This window comes from Denticeps clupeoides, chromosome 10, assembly GCF_900700375.1.
Source record: "Denticeps clupeoides chromosome 10, fDenClu1.1, whole genome shotgun sequence".
NCBI classification, from domain to species: domain Eukaryota; kingdom Metazoa; phylum Chordata; class Actinopteri; order Clupeiformes; family Denticipitidae; genus Denticeps; species Denticeps clupeoides.
Window position 1 is genome coordinate 3135948 of NC_041716.1, and position 14508 is coordinate 3150455.

General features: G+C 46.8%; 2 protein-coding genes and 1 long non-coding RNA gene across 6 annotated transcripts; 2 read left to right on the forward strand and 1 right to left on the reverse strand.

The window, feature by feature from the left end:
- Positions 1–2500: 2500 nt before the first annotated feature.
- LOC114797604 (zinc finger protein 467-like) lies at positions 2501–4874 on the forward strand. Of its 2 annotated transcripts, none has more exons than XM_028992490.1 (2): positions 2501–2656; positions 2933–4874. In XM_028992490.1, the coding sequence occupies exons 1-2, from the start codon at positions 2650–2652 to the stop codon at positions 3565–3567; spliced, it is 642 nt and encodes a 213-aa protein (XP_028848323.1). In that variant the 5' UTR covers positions 2501–2649; the 3' UTR covers positions 3568–4874. The 2 variants fall into 2 exon arrangements, with proteins under 2 accessions (XP_028848323.1, XP_028848324.1); XM_028992491.1 differs by having other exon boundaries at positions 2936–4874.
- A 1211-nt stretch (positions 4875–6085) lies between these two features.
- Positions 6086–12659, forward strand: LOC114797603 (protein-serine O-palmitoleoyltransferase porcupine-like). Of its 3 annotated transcripts, none has more exons than XR_003750954.1 (15): positions 6086–6293; positions 6482–6623; positions 7387–7579; positions 7663–7706; positions 8849–9030; positions 9104–9231; positions 9324–9341; positions 9437–9449; positions 9527–9830; positions 10448–10524; positions 10686–10749; positions 10825–10910; positions 11001–11111; positions 11624–11827; positions 11864–12659. XR_003750954.1 is itself a non-coding variant. In XM_028992489.1 (15 exons), exons 2-15 carry the CDS (start codon positions 6488–6490, stop codon positions 11723–11725), a joined length of 1383 nt encoding a protein of 460 aa, XP_028848322.1. In that variant the 5' UTR covers positions 6086–6293; positions 6482–6487; the 3' UTR covers positions 11726–12659. The 3 variants fall into 3 exon arrangements, 2 of the variants coding, with proteins under 2 accessions (XP_028848322.1, XP_028848321.1); XM_028992489.1 differs by having other exon boundaries at positions 9435–9449; positions 9527–9652; positions 9730–9830; positions 11624–12659; XM_028992488.1 differs by having other exon boundaries at positions 11624–12659.
- Positions 12660–12693: 34 nt separating this feature from the next.
- Positions 12694–13997, reverse strand: LOC114797605 (uncharacterized). Its single transcript, XR_003750956.1, has 4 exons — positions 13872–13997; positions 13620–13651; positions 13452–13521; positions 12694–13083 (listed from the first exon to the last, which is right to left on the reverse strand). It is a non-coding gene; the product is annotated as an uncharacterized LOC114797605 (long non-coding RNA).
- Positions 13998–14508: the final 511 nt, after the last annotated feature.

Consider the following 14508-nt stretch of genomic DNA (forward strand, 5'->3'; position numbering starts at 1 on the left):
GCCTTTGAACCAGAAGACCCAGGTTCAAATCCCACTTACTGCCATTGTGTCCCTGAGCAAGACACTTAACCCTGAGAGTCTCCAGGGGGGGACTGTCCCTGTAACTACTGATTGTAAGTTGCTCTGGATAAGGGCGTCTGGTAAATACTGTAAATGTAAATGTTTATTTTCTGTACAGCAGGTCCATTTTAAATGGACCACTTACACATACAATGAAATAATCTACTCCGTGGCTTGTTAACGAAGTGACTCAGGCCGCCGGAACAAGGTGGGAAGGAAGAGGCTTCGATTTGGATCGTGCTGAGCAGCGTGGCCGATTGATTTTCGTGCCAGTGGCTGTTTATCAGCTGACGATGGGGTGGCAGAGGGTAGCAGTTTAAGAGAATCTGCACAGCCTTTGCACCGTTTAATTCTAAATAACCAGCAAGCCGCTCATAATAAGTTGTACCCATGCATACATGGATTGCCACGATGTCCGAACATGCCGAAGAAGGAGGACGTGTACGTATCATATTAACACAGGACCAACACAAAACACTGGTCCGAACCCCGGAATTGGAGTAGCCCCTTCGGGACCGGATCCTGACCATGGATACATACTGGTGTGTGTGTGTGTGTGTGTGTGTGTCCTGTGATTTCGAGGCTGTGCTATCGGCAGATTTCACACCCCGTTTTAGCAGCTCTGACCGTGTAATACATCTGAGAACAGGACAGAGGATAATCCCTCCCTCTGGAGGGACCAGGCTTTGTCAGCGCCGCTTCACTGTTGGCCTGGGTTGTGTGGTGAGACAACTATAATCTTTCGGTGGGTGCTGGGCGGCATCTCTCCCAACAACATTCCCTCGTAAAGCAATTTCACACTCCAGCATTAAAATAAAAGACCCAGTTTTATGTCATCTGGGATCAAAACAGATTTGCCAATGTCACTTCAGGGTGCCATGCTCATTCACGGTGGCCTATGAAATGTGGAAGGTTTTGCACAATTGACATAATTCAGCTAGATGGAAAGATAAAGGTGGATTGCAATTCCTAACAGCAGGATGCACACAGACCCTGAAACATGCTGACGAGAAGGCTTTCTAGGAACGCCACAAAATCCACAAAGAGCAAGAGGGACATCCAGTGGATTGTCACATGTACTGTCTGAACGAATAGACATGTCACCTGGCATTATTTCTCAGAAAATCCATAAATAATCAATAATAGCCAGTCATTTTGCCATCAAAACTAATCCATTTACATTTTACATTTACAGCATTTATCAGACGCCCTTATCCAGAGCGCCTTACAATCAGTAGTTACAGGGACAGTCCCCCTGGAGCAAACTCACCAAGAACCGTGCCGAAGATCTCTGACATTGTTGGCAGTTTAAATATATATAGATAAGGTATCATGTAAAAAATATGAATCAATTACTATTAATCAAGACACATAATAGTACGTTTTTATAGCACATTGTTATCCACGTGGGAAGCCCATTGACCATGGGCTCCAGAATCTGAGCTCTGAGCCTCATACACTGGAAGTGCAAAATAAGGCCAGTTGTCACATGTGCAGAACATTTTCCTTATTGTGACTCTGCTGATCTGTACGGGGAATGTTTCAGTGAAATGATTTACAACAATATCCTGTGAACATACAGTACAGGCCAAATGTTTGGACACACCTTGTGTTTTCTTTATTTTCATGACCATTTACATGACCATTTTGATGCCTTCTCACTGAAGGCATCAAAACTATGAATGAACAAAAAAATGTGAAATAACTGAAAAACTTGTTTTATGTTCTAGTTTCTTCAAAATAGCCGCCCTTTGCTCTGATTATTGCTTTGTACACTCTTGGCATTCTCTCGATGAGCTTCAAGAGGTCGTCACCTGAAATGCTTTTCCAACAGTCTTGAAGGAGTTCCCAGAGGTGTTTAGCACTTGTTGGTCCAGCTCACCCCAAACCATCTGGATTGGGTTCAGGTCCGGTGACTGTCTCCACTTTTGTTAAGTACATAACTCCACATGTGTTCATTCATAGTTTTGATGCCTTCAGTGAGAATCTACCAACGCAAATGGTCATGAAAACACATTGAATGAGAAGGTGTGTCCAAACTTTTGGCCTGTACTGTACTTGCAGACCCCTTATAAACCAGACCCCTAAAACTGTTCCTATCAGTTACCAATATAAAAAAGAAACGTTTTATACATTAATGTTAAAGATTCAGCATGAACTTTTCCTTCTTGAGAATATTGGGATTATTGCATGAACAATGCATCTGAACGTAATTGACTAGTTTATTTATTAATAATAATAAAGAACTCAGAGATTAGGGCTGTCAGTGGATTAAAAATGTTAAGCAAATTTTGCATTCAATAATCACAATGATTTCACAATTCTTTTTTATATTTAAATCGACCACAGAGGCGTGATGGGCAGGTGACGCCGTCTCGGTCGGAACGGTTTTCCACGGGGAGTTTGTGCAGCCGGTGGACTTTTTAATGGGACACACGGTCTCAGCTCGCCGCTGTCCCACGTTTCTTTGTAAAGTGCGTTTGTCAATGTTTTTGTGTTTTTTTTATTATTATTATTATTATTTATTAACAAAACGTTTAAAAAGAAGCGTGTTTTTAACGCGGAATACAGACCGTTCGTTCTGCGTGGATGTCGAGTACGTATGATTAACAAGATGCACCACGAAGTTTCTACCCGAACACAAAATCATTCATAAAGAACGTGTTTTGTTTTGCATGTACATTTTATGAACATTTCTTACCTTAATTCTCACCACTTTACACATTTTTGTCGTGGGTCGTTTTATTTTCTCCCCATTTCGAAAATTGAAAGAAAAGGTTTGAAAACCTCAGTCTGGAGAATGTCAGGTCTAGTCTGATATTTTAGGCCCTTTTTTATGACCGTATTGACTCCTTCTGTTGAACATCTGTAGCAGACCAGGAGATGCAAGAAGCCGGCCTGATGATTGGCCAGAAAAGGCTAAAGACCGAGGTTGAAGATGCTCCAGACCTTAATACTGGAGCCACATCAGAATGTCCCGGAGCCCCGGGCGACATGTGCCAGGTCCCCTATGCCAGCGCCGTAGAGCTGGAGAGTCACCGTCAGCTCCACGGCTTTGACAAACCCTTCCCCTGCGCCCAGTGTGGCAAGCGCTTCCTGTACCGCAGTCACCAGCTGCAGCACCAGCGCACCCACCTGGGCGAGAGGCCGTTCTCCTGCGGCCGCTGCGGCCGCGCCTTCAGCACGCCGTTCAACCTCAGGCGGCACGAGCGCCTGCACAAGGAGGAGGAGACGGCTGAGCTCGGCACCAGGCCTCGCGTGAAGCGGGAGCCGGGCCTGCTCCTACACGGGGACGAGGAGACCGGCGCTGGTCGCACCTCTCCAGACGGACGCCTCAAGAAGAAAACCAAGAAGAAACGCTTTGCAGAGACCCCGCCTACTTCCGCACGCCCGCCCGCCGCGTTCCAGGAGTGGCAGGGGTTCGGGGGCACGACGACCAACAAGGTCGCCTCGGCGACGAAGACGGGTCTGCTTAGGATTGCTTACGACATTGAAGTTGTGCTGTAGTGGTTCAGTTACAATTTGCATATTCCTTTCATATACTTATTTCATTCCACTGTTCTGTTGTTGTCGTTGTTTATTTTATGTTTTATTCCGTGCTTACGTGGGACGGAACGTTTTATTTTCTCGTTGGTTTCATCAGTCTGAGAGCAATCTTTCTCCTTTTCTTTCCTGCCCATCTGAACCGTTCCTTTGGTCATCTCCCGCTGCCACTGGATGAGCGTATTCTGTCCCCTCGCGATTTGACAATCTCTATTCCAGCTTTGCAGTGTGTACTTAAGTCTTCCTCAATTTAATTCATATGTCCTGGGACTTGCATCTGGTGCAAATTATGATTGCTTTGTTAGTAACGCGTGAACGGCCCCACTGACCAACGCTGGTCAGATTCAGCATTCAGATTCACAATAATAAAAATTTTACGTTTCACAAAGTTAGGTATTGATGCTTTTAATACCATGTCGACGAGGTGCAAGTCTTTGAGCTTTGCTGTTTTCCCTGTTTAGGGTTACTGACCATTTTTTCTTTCAACTTTTATTTTTTCTGGTGGTATTCGAGATTCATTTTGCCTGCACGGAACAATGTGCCTGCAGTAAAACGTTGACGATGTACACAGCTCAAAAAAAAATGAAGGGAGCACTTAACCAGCACAACGTAACTCCAAGTCCGTCACGCGTCTGTGAAGTCAAACTGTCAACTTAGGAAGCAACACTGACTGACTACCAATTCCACACGCTGTTGTGCAAATGGAGCAGCCAGAAGGTGGAAATAATAGGCAACTAGCCAGACGTCCCCAATAAAGGCGCGGTTCTGCAGGTGGAGACCACAGACCACTTCTCAGTTGTAAGGTAGTGTACGGAGCATAAGGAACTCTAATAAACTCCCTTAATACGGCATCGTAATGCACAACTGGACCGCAATAACCTCTATATGCCATAATTTCCTGGATAAATGTCAGTGAACAACCCAGGACCATCCAGTGCTGGTTAGAGGAGGATGAGTTCCCCTTTCTGAGCCTTGGATCCTTTCAAAGGAACTTCCTTTTTTCTGGGAGTTTTCCTTGCCACTGTCGCCTTTGGCTGCTCACTAGGGACAATGTACTTTGTAAAAAAGTGCTGTATGAATTTAAATCTGATTGAAAACGGTTGCTTCTTTAGCAAGGATCCTCCAAGGGGAGAAATGCAGCCTGCCTTGGGAAACATGAACTTGTAAGATGGTAAGTGAAGTGATTGTCACATGTGATGCACAGCACACAATAAACACAGTGAAATTTGTCCTCTGCATTTAACCCATCACCCTGAGTGAGCAGTGGGCAGCCATGACAGGCGCCCGGGGAGCAGTGTGTGGGGACGGTGCTTTGCTCAGTGGCACCTTGGCAGATCGAGATTTCGAACCGGAAACCTTCTGATTACAGGGCCGCTTCCTGAACCACTAGGCCACCACAGTGTTGGCCATACACTGCTAGACAAATGTATAAAAGAATTTTCTCTTGTGGTCTCTGGGATCTTCTTTTTCCTTTCCATCGGGAACTGGGGGGTTTTCCCTCCAGTTTCTGGGTTTTTCACTCTACCTGTTTTTCTCCTGGACAAGGAGACCTCTCTGAAGCTTCGTTCAAGGCTGTTCTCTATCTTTCTCTATCCCTTTCTCCTTTCTTTGATTTTGGGTTTTTCTGTAACATTGGTACATTTTTTTATTTTTTTACATACAATATCTACATGTAACTGCAATAGTAATTTACTGGTGTTACTAAATTAGAAACTGTTCATTCTTTTAACCTCAATTTTGCCATGCCTCTTTCTGCCAGGTAGCATCAGATTGGAGTGTTATAATAGTGCTTTGAGTAGAGTTTTATACTTCCTTTTTACAAACTCAATCTCACCATATAAGATGGATAAGTCCTTATTATCCTACAAAATGAAATATAATAATGTGTATTTCAGTGTGTGATTTGGTCATTTTATTTGACTTTTTATTTTTATTTCAAGGCTACTACAATTCTCTATAAATCTTTATGCCATCTTACCTTTGAAGAAAGAAATGTTCTTTCAGTGTCACAGAGCACAACCAACCAGCAAGTGATTAACTTCAGCAAATATGACACATACAACATCTAATATTTTTCAAATATCGCTAGTGTGGGGGAAATTCTGAAATTAAAGACACACTGTATATATTGTGTATGTGTGTGTGTGTGTGTGTGTGTGTGTGTATATATAAAATATAAAATGAAATATAAAATATAGGGAGGTAGTAGCCTAGTGGGTAACACACTCGCCTATGAACCAGAAGACCCAGGTTCAAACACCACTTACTACCATCGTGTCCCTGAGCAAGACACTTAACCCTGAGTGTCTCCAGGGGGGGACTGTCCCTGTAACTACTGATTTTAAGTCGCTCTGGATAAGGGAGTCTGATAAATGCCTTAAATGTAAACGTAAATGTGATGCCGCTTCATGCCACGTTTTGCGCTGCTGGATTTTGATTGGCCGAGCCACCCCCGGACTCGCATTCTGATTGGACGCCGGGCCGCCCGGCCGCTCGTGGCATTTGTCGCCGGTGCTGATGGCGACAACGATGCGCGGACGCGTCCAGCGCGTCGTCTAGTCGCGGGATCTCCGAGTCCGCGTACACGTCCGCCATGTTCCAGCGGAGGTCCTTCTGATGCCTGCTGAAGAACCGGGGGAACCGTGTTTCTGGCTTTTACCTCTCATCGTCTCGACAGCTGGATTTGAGGGGTAGGTACTCGGAGATGGGGGTCGCGTCGCATCTGGCGACCGTAACCGTGTCACGTGGTCATGTGCATGATGATGAGATCCAGGGGAGCTTGAATGGCGGGGACGTTTGGTGCATGGTGTTTCTCTGTGAAGTCCCCACCACTGGGTTTTCACCATGCTGGTTTTCTCCCTGATCTCCTGTCGGGAAGGCCGCCATGGCACGGCCCAGCCGACAGCAGTTCTTCCAGGAGCTTCTCGGCGGATGCCTGCTCCCCACCGCGCAGCAGGGCCTGGAGCAGGTCTGGCAGCTGCTGGTCATCTGCCTGGTCTGCCGGCTGCTCTGGAGACTGGGTAAGATCTCACCTCGCCGTTAGGACCCCATTCGACCCACCCAGTACCGTGTAATCTGTGTGTGTGTATTTTTACCCCTAGTGGGTAACCCACTGGCCTGTGAACCAGAAGACCCAGGTTCAAATCCCACTAAATACCATCATGTCCCTGAGCAAGACACTTAACCCTGAGTGTCTCCAGGGGGGGACTGTCCCTGTAACTACTGATTGTAAGTCGCTCTGGATAAGGGCTGTAAATGTAAAATTTTGGTGTTATGAATGGCGAGTGTTGGGATTCTTCCGATTCTTTCTTCATTGCTGCTGGCTGGATATTTTTGGACATTTTGGAAGTCAAGTCAAGTAGAGCTTTACTGTCCTCGCAGCCATTTACACAGAGATGATATAATGTTCCCCTGGACCAAACTTGTCTTTACCTGAATGTAACATTTAAAAAACAGGGTTTGACTGGGGGGGGGGGTCCACATCATTATGCATAATACATTGTGTTGGTTTAACACATAGAATAACATTTACAGCATTTACCAGACAAACTTATCCAGAGCGACTTACAGTCAGTACTTACAGGGACAGTCCCCCCCTGGAGACACTCAGGGTTAAGTGTCTTGCTCAGGGACACAATGGTAGTAAGTGGGGTTTGAACCTGGGTCTTCTGGTTCACAGGCGAGTGTGTTACCCACTAGGCTACTACCACCCTTTAACATATATAGAATATTTTTTAATCTATGCTGGAATGTGTTTTAATGCGAACGATGCTGGTTGGACAGACTTGCCGTCCTACATGAAGCACCTGAGCACCGTGGCCGGGGGCTTCTACGCGCTCTACCTCTTCTTCGAGCTGCACATGGTGTGGGTGGTCCTGCTCAGCCTCCTGTGCTACCTCATCCTCTTCCTGTGCCGACGCTCGAGCAGCCGGGGTCCCTTCCTGTCCGTCACCGTCCTCATCTACCTGCTGCTGGGGTGACCCGCCGCCGAACGCGATTCCGGGCTCCGGTCGGCGCGCTGCCATTTCTCAATCCTGCTTTTGTTCTCTCTTGCTGCAGGGAGCTGCATATGATGGACACCAACACCTGGCATAAAATGAGAGGTCAGCGTGCATCAGCTTTTTTTTTCCACATGAATTATGATCGTACGTAATATTTCGTTGCGGCCCCCAGTAACTTTAGAATAGATTAGATTCAACTTTATTGTCATTCCACATGTACAAGTACGGGGCAACCAAATGCAGTTTAGGTCTAACCAGAAGTGCAAGCAGCAAGTGCTGGATACAGGTAAAATTAGTTATGGAGTATACATAAAGTGATATGTTCAGGAAGAGACTGGATAATATTTACAGATGGATGTACAGTAGTATGTAATAATATACAGTTAGTATTAACTACAAATATGAACATATGTATAAAATTATACAGGGTGGACCATTTATATGGATACACCTTAACAAAATGGGAATGGTTGGTGACATTGAATACATTAAAACCAAGCACACCATTGTTTTTCTTGTGAAATTACCGATAAATTTGATGTGTCACATGACCCTCTTCCTATTGATAAAACAAAAGTTGGATCCAATGGCCGACTTCAAAATGGCCACTATGGTCACCACCCATCTTGAAAAGTTTGCCCCCTCACATATACTAATGTGCCACAAACAGGACGTTAATGTCACCAACCATTCCCACTTTATTAAGGTGTATCCATAGAAATGGCCCACCCGGTATAATCAGAATTCTGCAAATGTGTATATGTAATGGATAGATCTATTTATATTTACAGTTGGATATGTACAATGTACATATCCAATGATTATGTGCAAAAATGTGCAAGATTAAATTGTACGGTGGTTATCAGGAGTGTATGGGGGTCCATGGGCAGGGTGGGAGGAGTCTCGACGCAGACGGCGCCTCCTCTGCATGTCCTCGGTGGATGGAAGTGCGCCGGGCAGTTTTCTCACGCCCGCAGCGGCGCAGCTCCCGTACCACACTGTGAGACAGCTGGTTAGGACGCCCTCTGTCGTAGAGCGGTAGAAGTTCGCCAGGATGGTTGAGGATAGCCGCTTCTTCAGGATAGCTGGGCGTAAAAAAAACGCCACTCACCCGAAAACCTGCAATGCTTCTGTTCTGAAGAGCTGTTTTGACGATTGCGGCCAATCGGCAGTATCCCCGGTTATTACAACGCCATAAAAATGTGCAAATGGCCGCAGTTATTAGTGTCGTTTTGTCGTGACAGGGTCCCAGATGGTTGTGGCCATGAAGGCCATCTCCTTGGCCTTTGACCTGGACAGAGGCCTGGTGGCCAGCGTGCCGTCCCCGGTGGAGTTCATGGGGTACATCTACTTTGTGGGTACGGTGATCTTCGGGCCGTGGATCAGCTTCGGGAGCTACATGGAGGCCGCGGCGAGCCGGCAGCTGGTGCGTGTGCAATGACTGACACCCTCCCGCTCGCCCGGTTCCCGCGCCAAGCGGCTCTTGTTCTCCCCCGCAGAGTCGGCCCTGGTTCCTCAAGGCTCTGAGCAGCTGGACGAAGAGTCAGCTGTGCCTGGTGGCGTCCAACTGCGTGGCGCCGTACCTCTTCCCGTACTTCGTGCCCGTCTACGGCGAGACGCTGCTGCGGTAGGCTCGCGGCGCTCTCCCGGCACGGCCCCCCCCGCGGCTCGTGGGCTTTAACTGATCCCCCTTTCCCCCCTTTTTTTTCCCACCGGCAGGAAAAGACGGAAGAGCAGGTAATAAAGACACGTTCGCAGTGGGAGGGGCAAACTCGCGTTCCTCGCTTTACTGTTAATGATCTCTGTCTTTGCGCCGGCCGTTTTTCCCAGAGGCGCCGTTGTGAGGTAAGCGCTTCGTCGGCGTGCCCCGCCCTGCCCCGCCCCGCCCCGCCCGCTTAACACGTCCGCTTCGTCCCGGACAGGTGGCTGCTGGCGTACGAGAACGTTCTCTCCTTCCACTTCAGCAACTTCTTCGTGAGCCACCTCAGCGAGGCCACCAGCACGCTGGCGGGAGCCGGCTTCACCGAGGAGAAGGACAACCTGAAGTGGTCGGTGGTGACCGCGTGTTTGTGGGTTGTGGGTTTTTTTTTTTTAAAGTGACACCACCTTTGCCCTCGGCCACCAGGGATCTGACGGTGGCCAGGCCTCTCCACGTCGAGTTCCCCAGGTCCACGGTGGAGGCGGTGACGTCGTGGAACCTGCCCATGTCCCGGTGGCTGAACGCCTGTAGGTCTCGCGTCGGCAGACTCGGCCCGGCATCGCCATCTAAACATCACAGCGGCAAATTTCTCCCCGGGTTCAGATGAGGGGTTTGGGATATTAATTCAAGCCAATCTTGCCATTAGATCCCCTTTAAAAACCCTGAAACCTCAGTAGGGCCACACGATGACATGGTGGTTATGAGTCCAAATCCCGGCTCGTGGGGTCGGTGTGGGTCTCCTCCCACTGTTTAAAAGCGTGGACTCTAAACTGTCCCTAGATGTGTGTGAATGGTGTGTGTGTGTGTGTCAGCAGTTATGGACGGTAACTGACTAAGTAAAACCTGAGTAAACCTGCCACTTTTTTAGCAAGCAGGCAGCAACACAGCCAATTCTTAAATGTAAAAACTAAACGCGAATGTAATTCCTTGGAGTAATAGTTGCGAAGGGAAGGTCTGTGCTAAAGGGTGGAAATCGAGAGACGGGGACCCTCAAATGGGCCGATCCATAGTGCCTCCGTTGCACCCGGTGCTTTTTGGGGCCAAAGTGCCCCTCGCCTTTGTTGAGTTTGGAGAAGGCGTGATGAGCCCTCGTTGTGAATTCTTATAAACGACTCTCTGTTAAACCTCGTTCCCCTTCGGGCAGATTTCTTCAAGGGTGCTCTGAAGTTCGGCACGTTCCCCGCTGTCCTCATGACCTACATGACCAGCGCGCTCTTGCACGTGAGTGTTCACTTTATTATTTTTATTATTTAAATGTCCGGGGCCTTACAAATATGTAACAGGAATAAGTCTTATTGACGTCTTATTTCACGTTTCACACTGTCCTCTTCGGCACGTGAGATTTCGTAGATTTGGTACATCTGTCCCCCTGTCTCTGGTAGGGTCTTAGCTTTCATCTTGGAGCGGTGCTTCTGTCCCTGGCTTTCATGACCTACGTGGAGCACGGTAAGAACCGCTTCCTGACCTCGAGCAGCTCACTTGCTTGGCGGACCGTCTCCTAAACTGCCGCTTTATTCCCAGTGTTGCGGAGAAGACTGGCGACCATCTTAAACGCGTGCGTTTTGTCGAGACGGTGTCAGGCCGACTGCGCTCACCAGAACAAGAAGGTAGCGATTCACGTAAAACGTCCTCGCCGCGAAGCGGCCCCTTGTCGGCCCCTGCTAATGAGGGGAACTAACGTCTGGCTGCTCTTCCAGGCCCCGTGGGTTTACTTCATTAACGTGGCCTTTGGGGCGCTGGCCATCTTCCACCTGACGTACCTGGGTTCTGTGTTCGATTCCAGCAGTGAAGATGTGGACGGCGATGAGGTAGAACTTCGCAAATCACACTTTTACGTTGGGATTAGACTAAACAAGTTGTGGGATTTTTTGGATGGAAATTCTTGTCTGGTTATTTAGTTTGGTAGCAGACGTGGTCCCAAGATGATGCTAACAGAGATTTGTGGTATGAGTTATTAGGAGGAGGGGATGGGATGGGATTGGGGGCTTCTGGATTTGAAGATGCATTGCTTGTCGAGAATAAGCATTTAGGGACCCAAGTATGTTTGTTAGTAGCGTGAATTAATTATTTATTTACATTTACAGCATTTATCAGACGCCCTTATCCAGAGCAACTTACAATCAGTAGTTACAGGGACAGTCCCCCCCCGGAGCAATTTAGGGTTAAGTGTCCTGCTCAGGGCCACACTGGTAGAACGTGGGATTTGAACCTGGGTCTTCTGGTTCACAGGGGAGTGGGTTACCCGCTAGGCCACCACCACCCTTATCATGTAAATACAATCATGTATATTCATGTGTATATTCTTTCTGTTTGTCTGTAGGAGAGCATAGTCAGTCACACTGTCCAGAAGTGGACCGAGCTGAGCTGGGCGAGCCACTGGCTGACCTTCGGCTGCTGGGTGTTCTACCGAAGAATCCTTTAGGTCTCCGAGGCCGACGGCAACGGTCAGGACGATGGAAACGAGGACAAGGCAATAAACTCCGCTGTGGCACTGAGGCCTTCCTGGAGACGGCTGTGCTGAGACCGCCTGTGAACCGCCACTGCAACCACACTACAGATACAGAAGCCACACGTCATCCCTCTGGACCTGGAACGCTGAACTCCTCTCTGACTCCCAGTTTTAGTGACGTGAACCACCGTGGCGGCAGGACATCGTCTCGTCGTGATCGTCATCAAAGACACCATGTAAACCTGCACTCATCAGGCTTAGGAAGAAAACTCTTATACTCTTACACTGTGTATTAGCAAAGCATCGGTCGGTTAAGATGGGTTTACAGCGTTCGAATACGTTTTTTTTTTTTAATTCCGATCCATAAAACACATCACTGTGCAACTAACAATCAGAACTTTTCAACATGCTGACGACCAATCAAGCGTCTTTTCTCTCAGAATGACCTCTGACCTTCAGCGTGTCTTTGATTCATTTCCAACTACCACTGTGCATATTATTTGTCTGTTGTCTCGCTATAAGTTAAATTAATATAATAATTTAATATCTGTGAGTGAGAGCTGACGTTGACAACCTCTGCTATAGATCTAGAACCTCGGTAGTTATTTGGTGCATGTCTCTTTTTTTTCTTGGGAGGAAGAACGATTATTTGATTGTTTTATTTCATTTCTTTACTGTTTACTTGTAATAAGAAAACCGTTTCTGTAGAAAAATTATATTTCCAACTTTTTAACTATTTTTGCTGCTCCTTACATTAACTGACCAATGGCCCGTTTTCAAATACATGAATACATGGCAATATTTTGTGTGAATCCAAGTGAAGATGTGATGTTTTTATTAAAATTTGAAATTTAATGTTCACTATGTTGAATAGCATGTATTAAAAATGGATCAGTGTTGTTATGAATGCGTTATTCTACTCACTCACAAAGTCAAAAAAGTTTAATAATGTTCTTAAGTATTTATTTACAAGATTGTTTACGATGAGGGGCGGAGTCCATTTTTGGGGGGAAGTGGGGAATCTCAGGGCGTTGGCTCCTCACGAGGGCCAACAAGCAGCATAGTATTTGAAACCTGTGCGCCCTATCTGGGATAGAGTAAGGCCAGGTAGAGATGGGTTTCGCTGCTGGATGGAGCCGTTGGTCAGTTTCTGCATGGAGGTGGCAGCATGATCAGTTCTGATGATGGGGTGAGAATGAGGGGTGAAAGGGGCGACCTCAGCCCTGCCTGCCCCGAGGGCCTCCATGCTTCCGACGACAGGAGCCCAGAAGTGTCTCCAGAGCCATCTTCACAAAGGCCTGAAAGTTATTGCTTCTCTCCCTTCGGCTGTCCTGCGATGGGAAGAGACACTTACAGATACCTTGACTGGAAACACAACAGTGCAAGCAGACGCAGCAATTCCACTGGATCCAGAGCTACAATTATAGAATTCTGGAGCAATGTCTGGTTGCAAAATCAAACACTAATCAGGGATCTTGTCATCATTTTTCAAGCTGGTACTATAATGGAATTAATAGAATAAAATTTCATTTCCTAATATGTCAGCTTGAGATGAATGCTTGGTGTTGCATTGGGTATTAAAGAAACTCTGGAGCATACCAGATATTGCACTTAATCTCTTTTACATAAAACGAGAATCTAGGTCATTTCAACACCCCTGGGTCAAAGGTTAAAAGGATAAATTATGTTCAATGCTTACCTCCTTGCTTCTTATTGTCATCTCCTTTCTGATCAACTTTCTTCGGTTGATCCTTAGGACTCTGAGGCTGCTGTGTGGTGACACGGACATGATATAATCCGACTGTTGCTACACACAACCCGCCATTAAGTGAATGTACAATCATATTGTTCATAATAATTGTCTTACCTTGGTGGCGGATTTCTTGTCCGACTTATTACCTAATAAGAAATTAAATAGTTCCATTAAATTATGTTCTAAAATTGTAAACCAATAGGATTAAGACGCTGTAATCCCTGATGACTGTAATTTACATTATAGACAGTATATTCACATAAAGACGCTGCAATCTGGTTGCTTCACTAGTAATAAACACCTTACAAATGTATGAGTGCAATAGGAAAATCAGTAAGAATATTCAAATTATTATATGATGCTTACCTTTTGTTCCTGGCATCCTGGCTGTAGTCCAAACTCTTTGCTTGCTCTTTGAAAATGCGATGCCTAATTTTGTGCGCCTCTCTCATTTATGGCCCTGGGGAGTGAATGCGACTGTCACCGGGGCCCCTTCGGGAAAGAGCGCCTGGAACAAGCAAAGAGCCCCGTCAGCTGGGCGCAGCACGGTCGTCCACCGGGCCTTTGCTGAGCTCAGGTGAAACAGCGGGCGTCTGCGGTGCCCACGTAATCCCTGCATTGTTGCTCCAGGATGGACGATTCCGAAATCGTGTGAAAATGCACACGGCTGCTGGTTTTGGAACATACATGTTGTGCATGTTTCCAGTACATGTTGGTGTTGATTGACAGGGTCGGGATGAAACACGTGTATTGTCGAGGCGCATACACGATACAGAAATTAAGTATCTCTGTTCAGTTCACTACATGCACAGCTGAAAAAAATGTCCCTAATAAAATCATTTATTTTATGTTTCAACCTTAAATGAAGATGCGCATGGTTGCTATGGTTTTCAGTTGTCAGCTGGTCAGTCCTCGCAACTCTCGCGTTCCACCTTAAGTGCCTCTCAGCCGGCTGCAATGTCGCGACTCCGCCTGCAGGGGGCCTCGTTTGACCGCCACATGA

Bases quoted from the DNA above. Each gene is read 5' to 3' on its own strand.
- LOC114797603 (XM_028992488.1), top strand. From the start codon at position 6,488: ATGGCACGGCCCAGCCGACAGCAGTTCTTCCAGGAGCTTCTCGGCGGA. The intron at 7,707-8,848 runs GTCAGCGTGCAT...TTGTCGTGACAG, and splicing joins CACCTGGCATAAAATGAGAG to GGTCCCAGATGGTTGTGGCC. The intron at 10,911-11,000 runs GTAGCGATTCAC...CTGCTCTTCCAG, and splicing joins GCGCTCACCAGAACAAGAAG to GCCCCGTGGGTTTACTTCAT.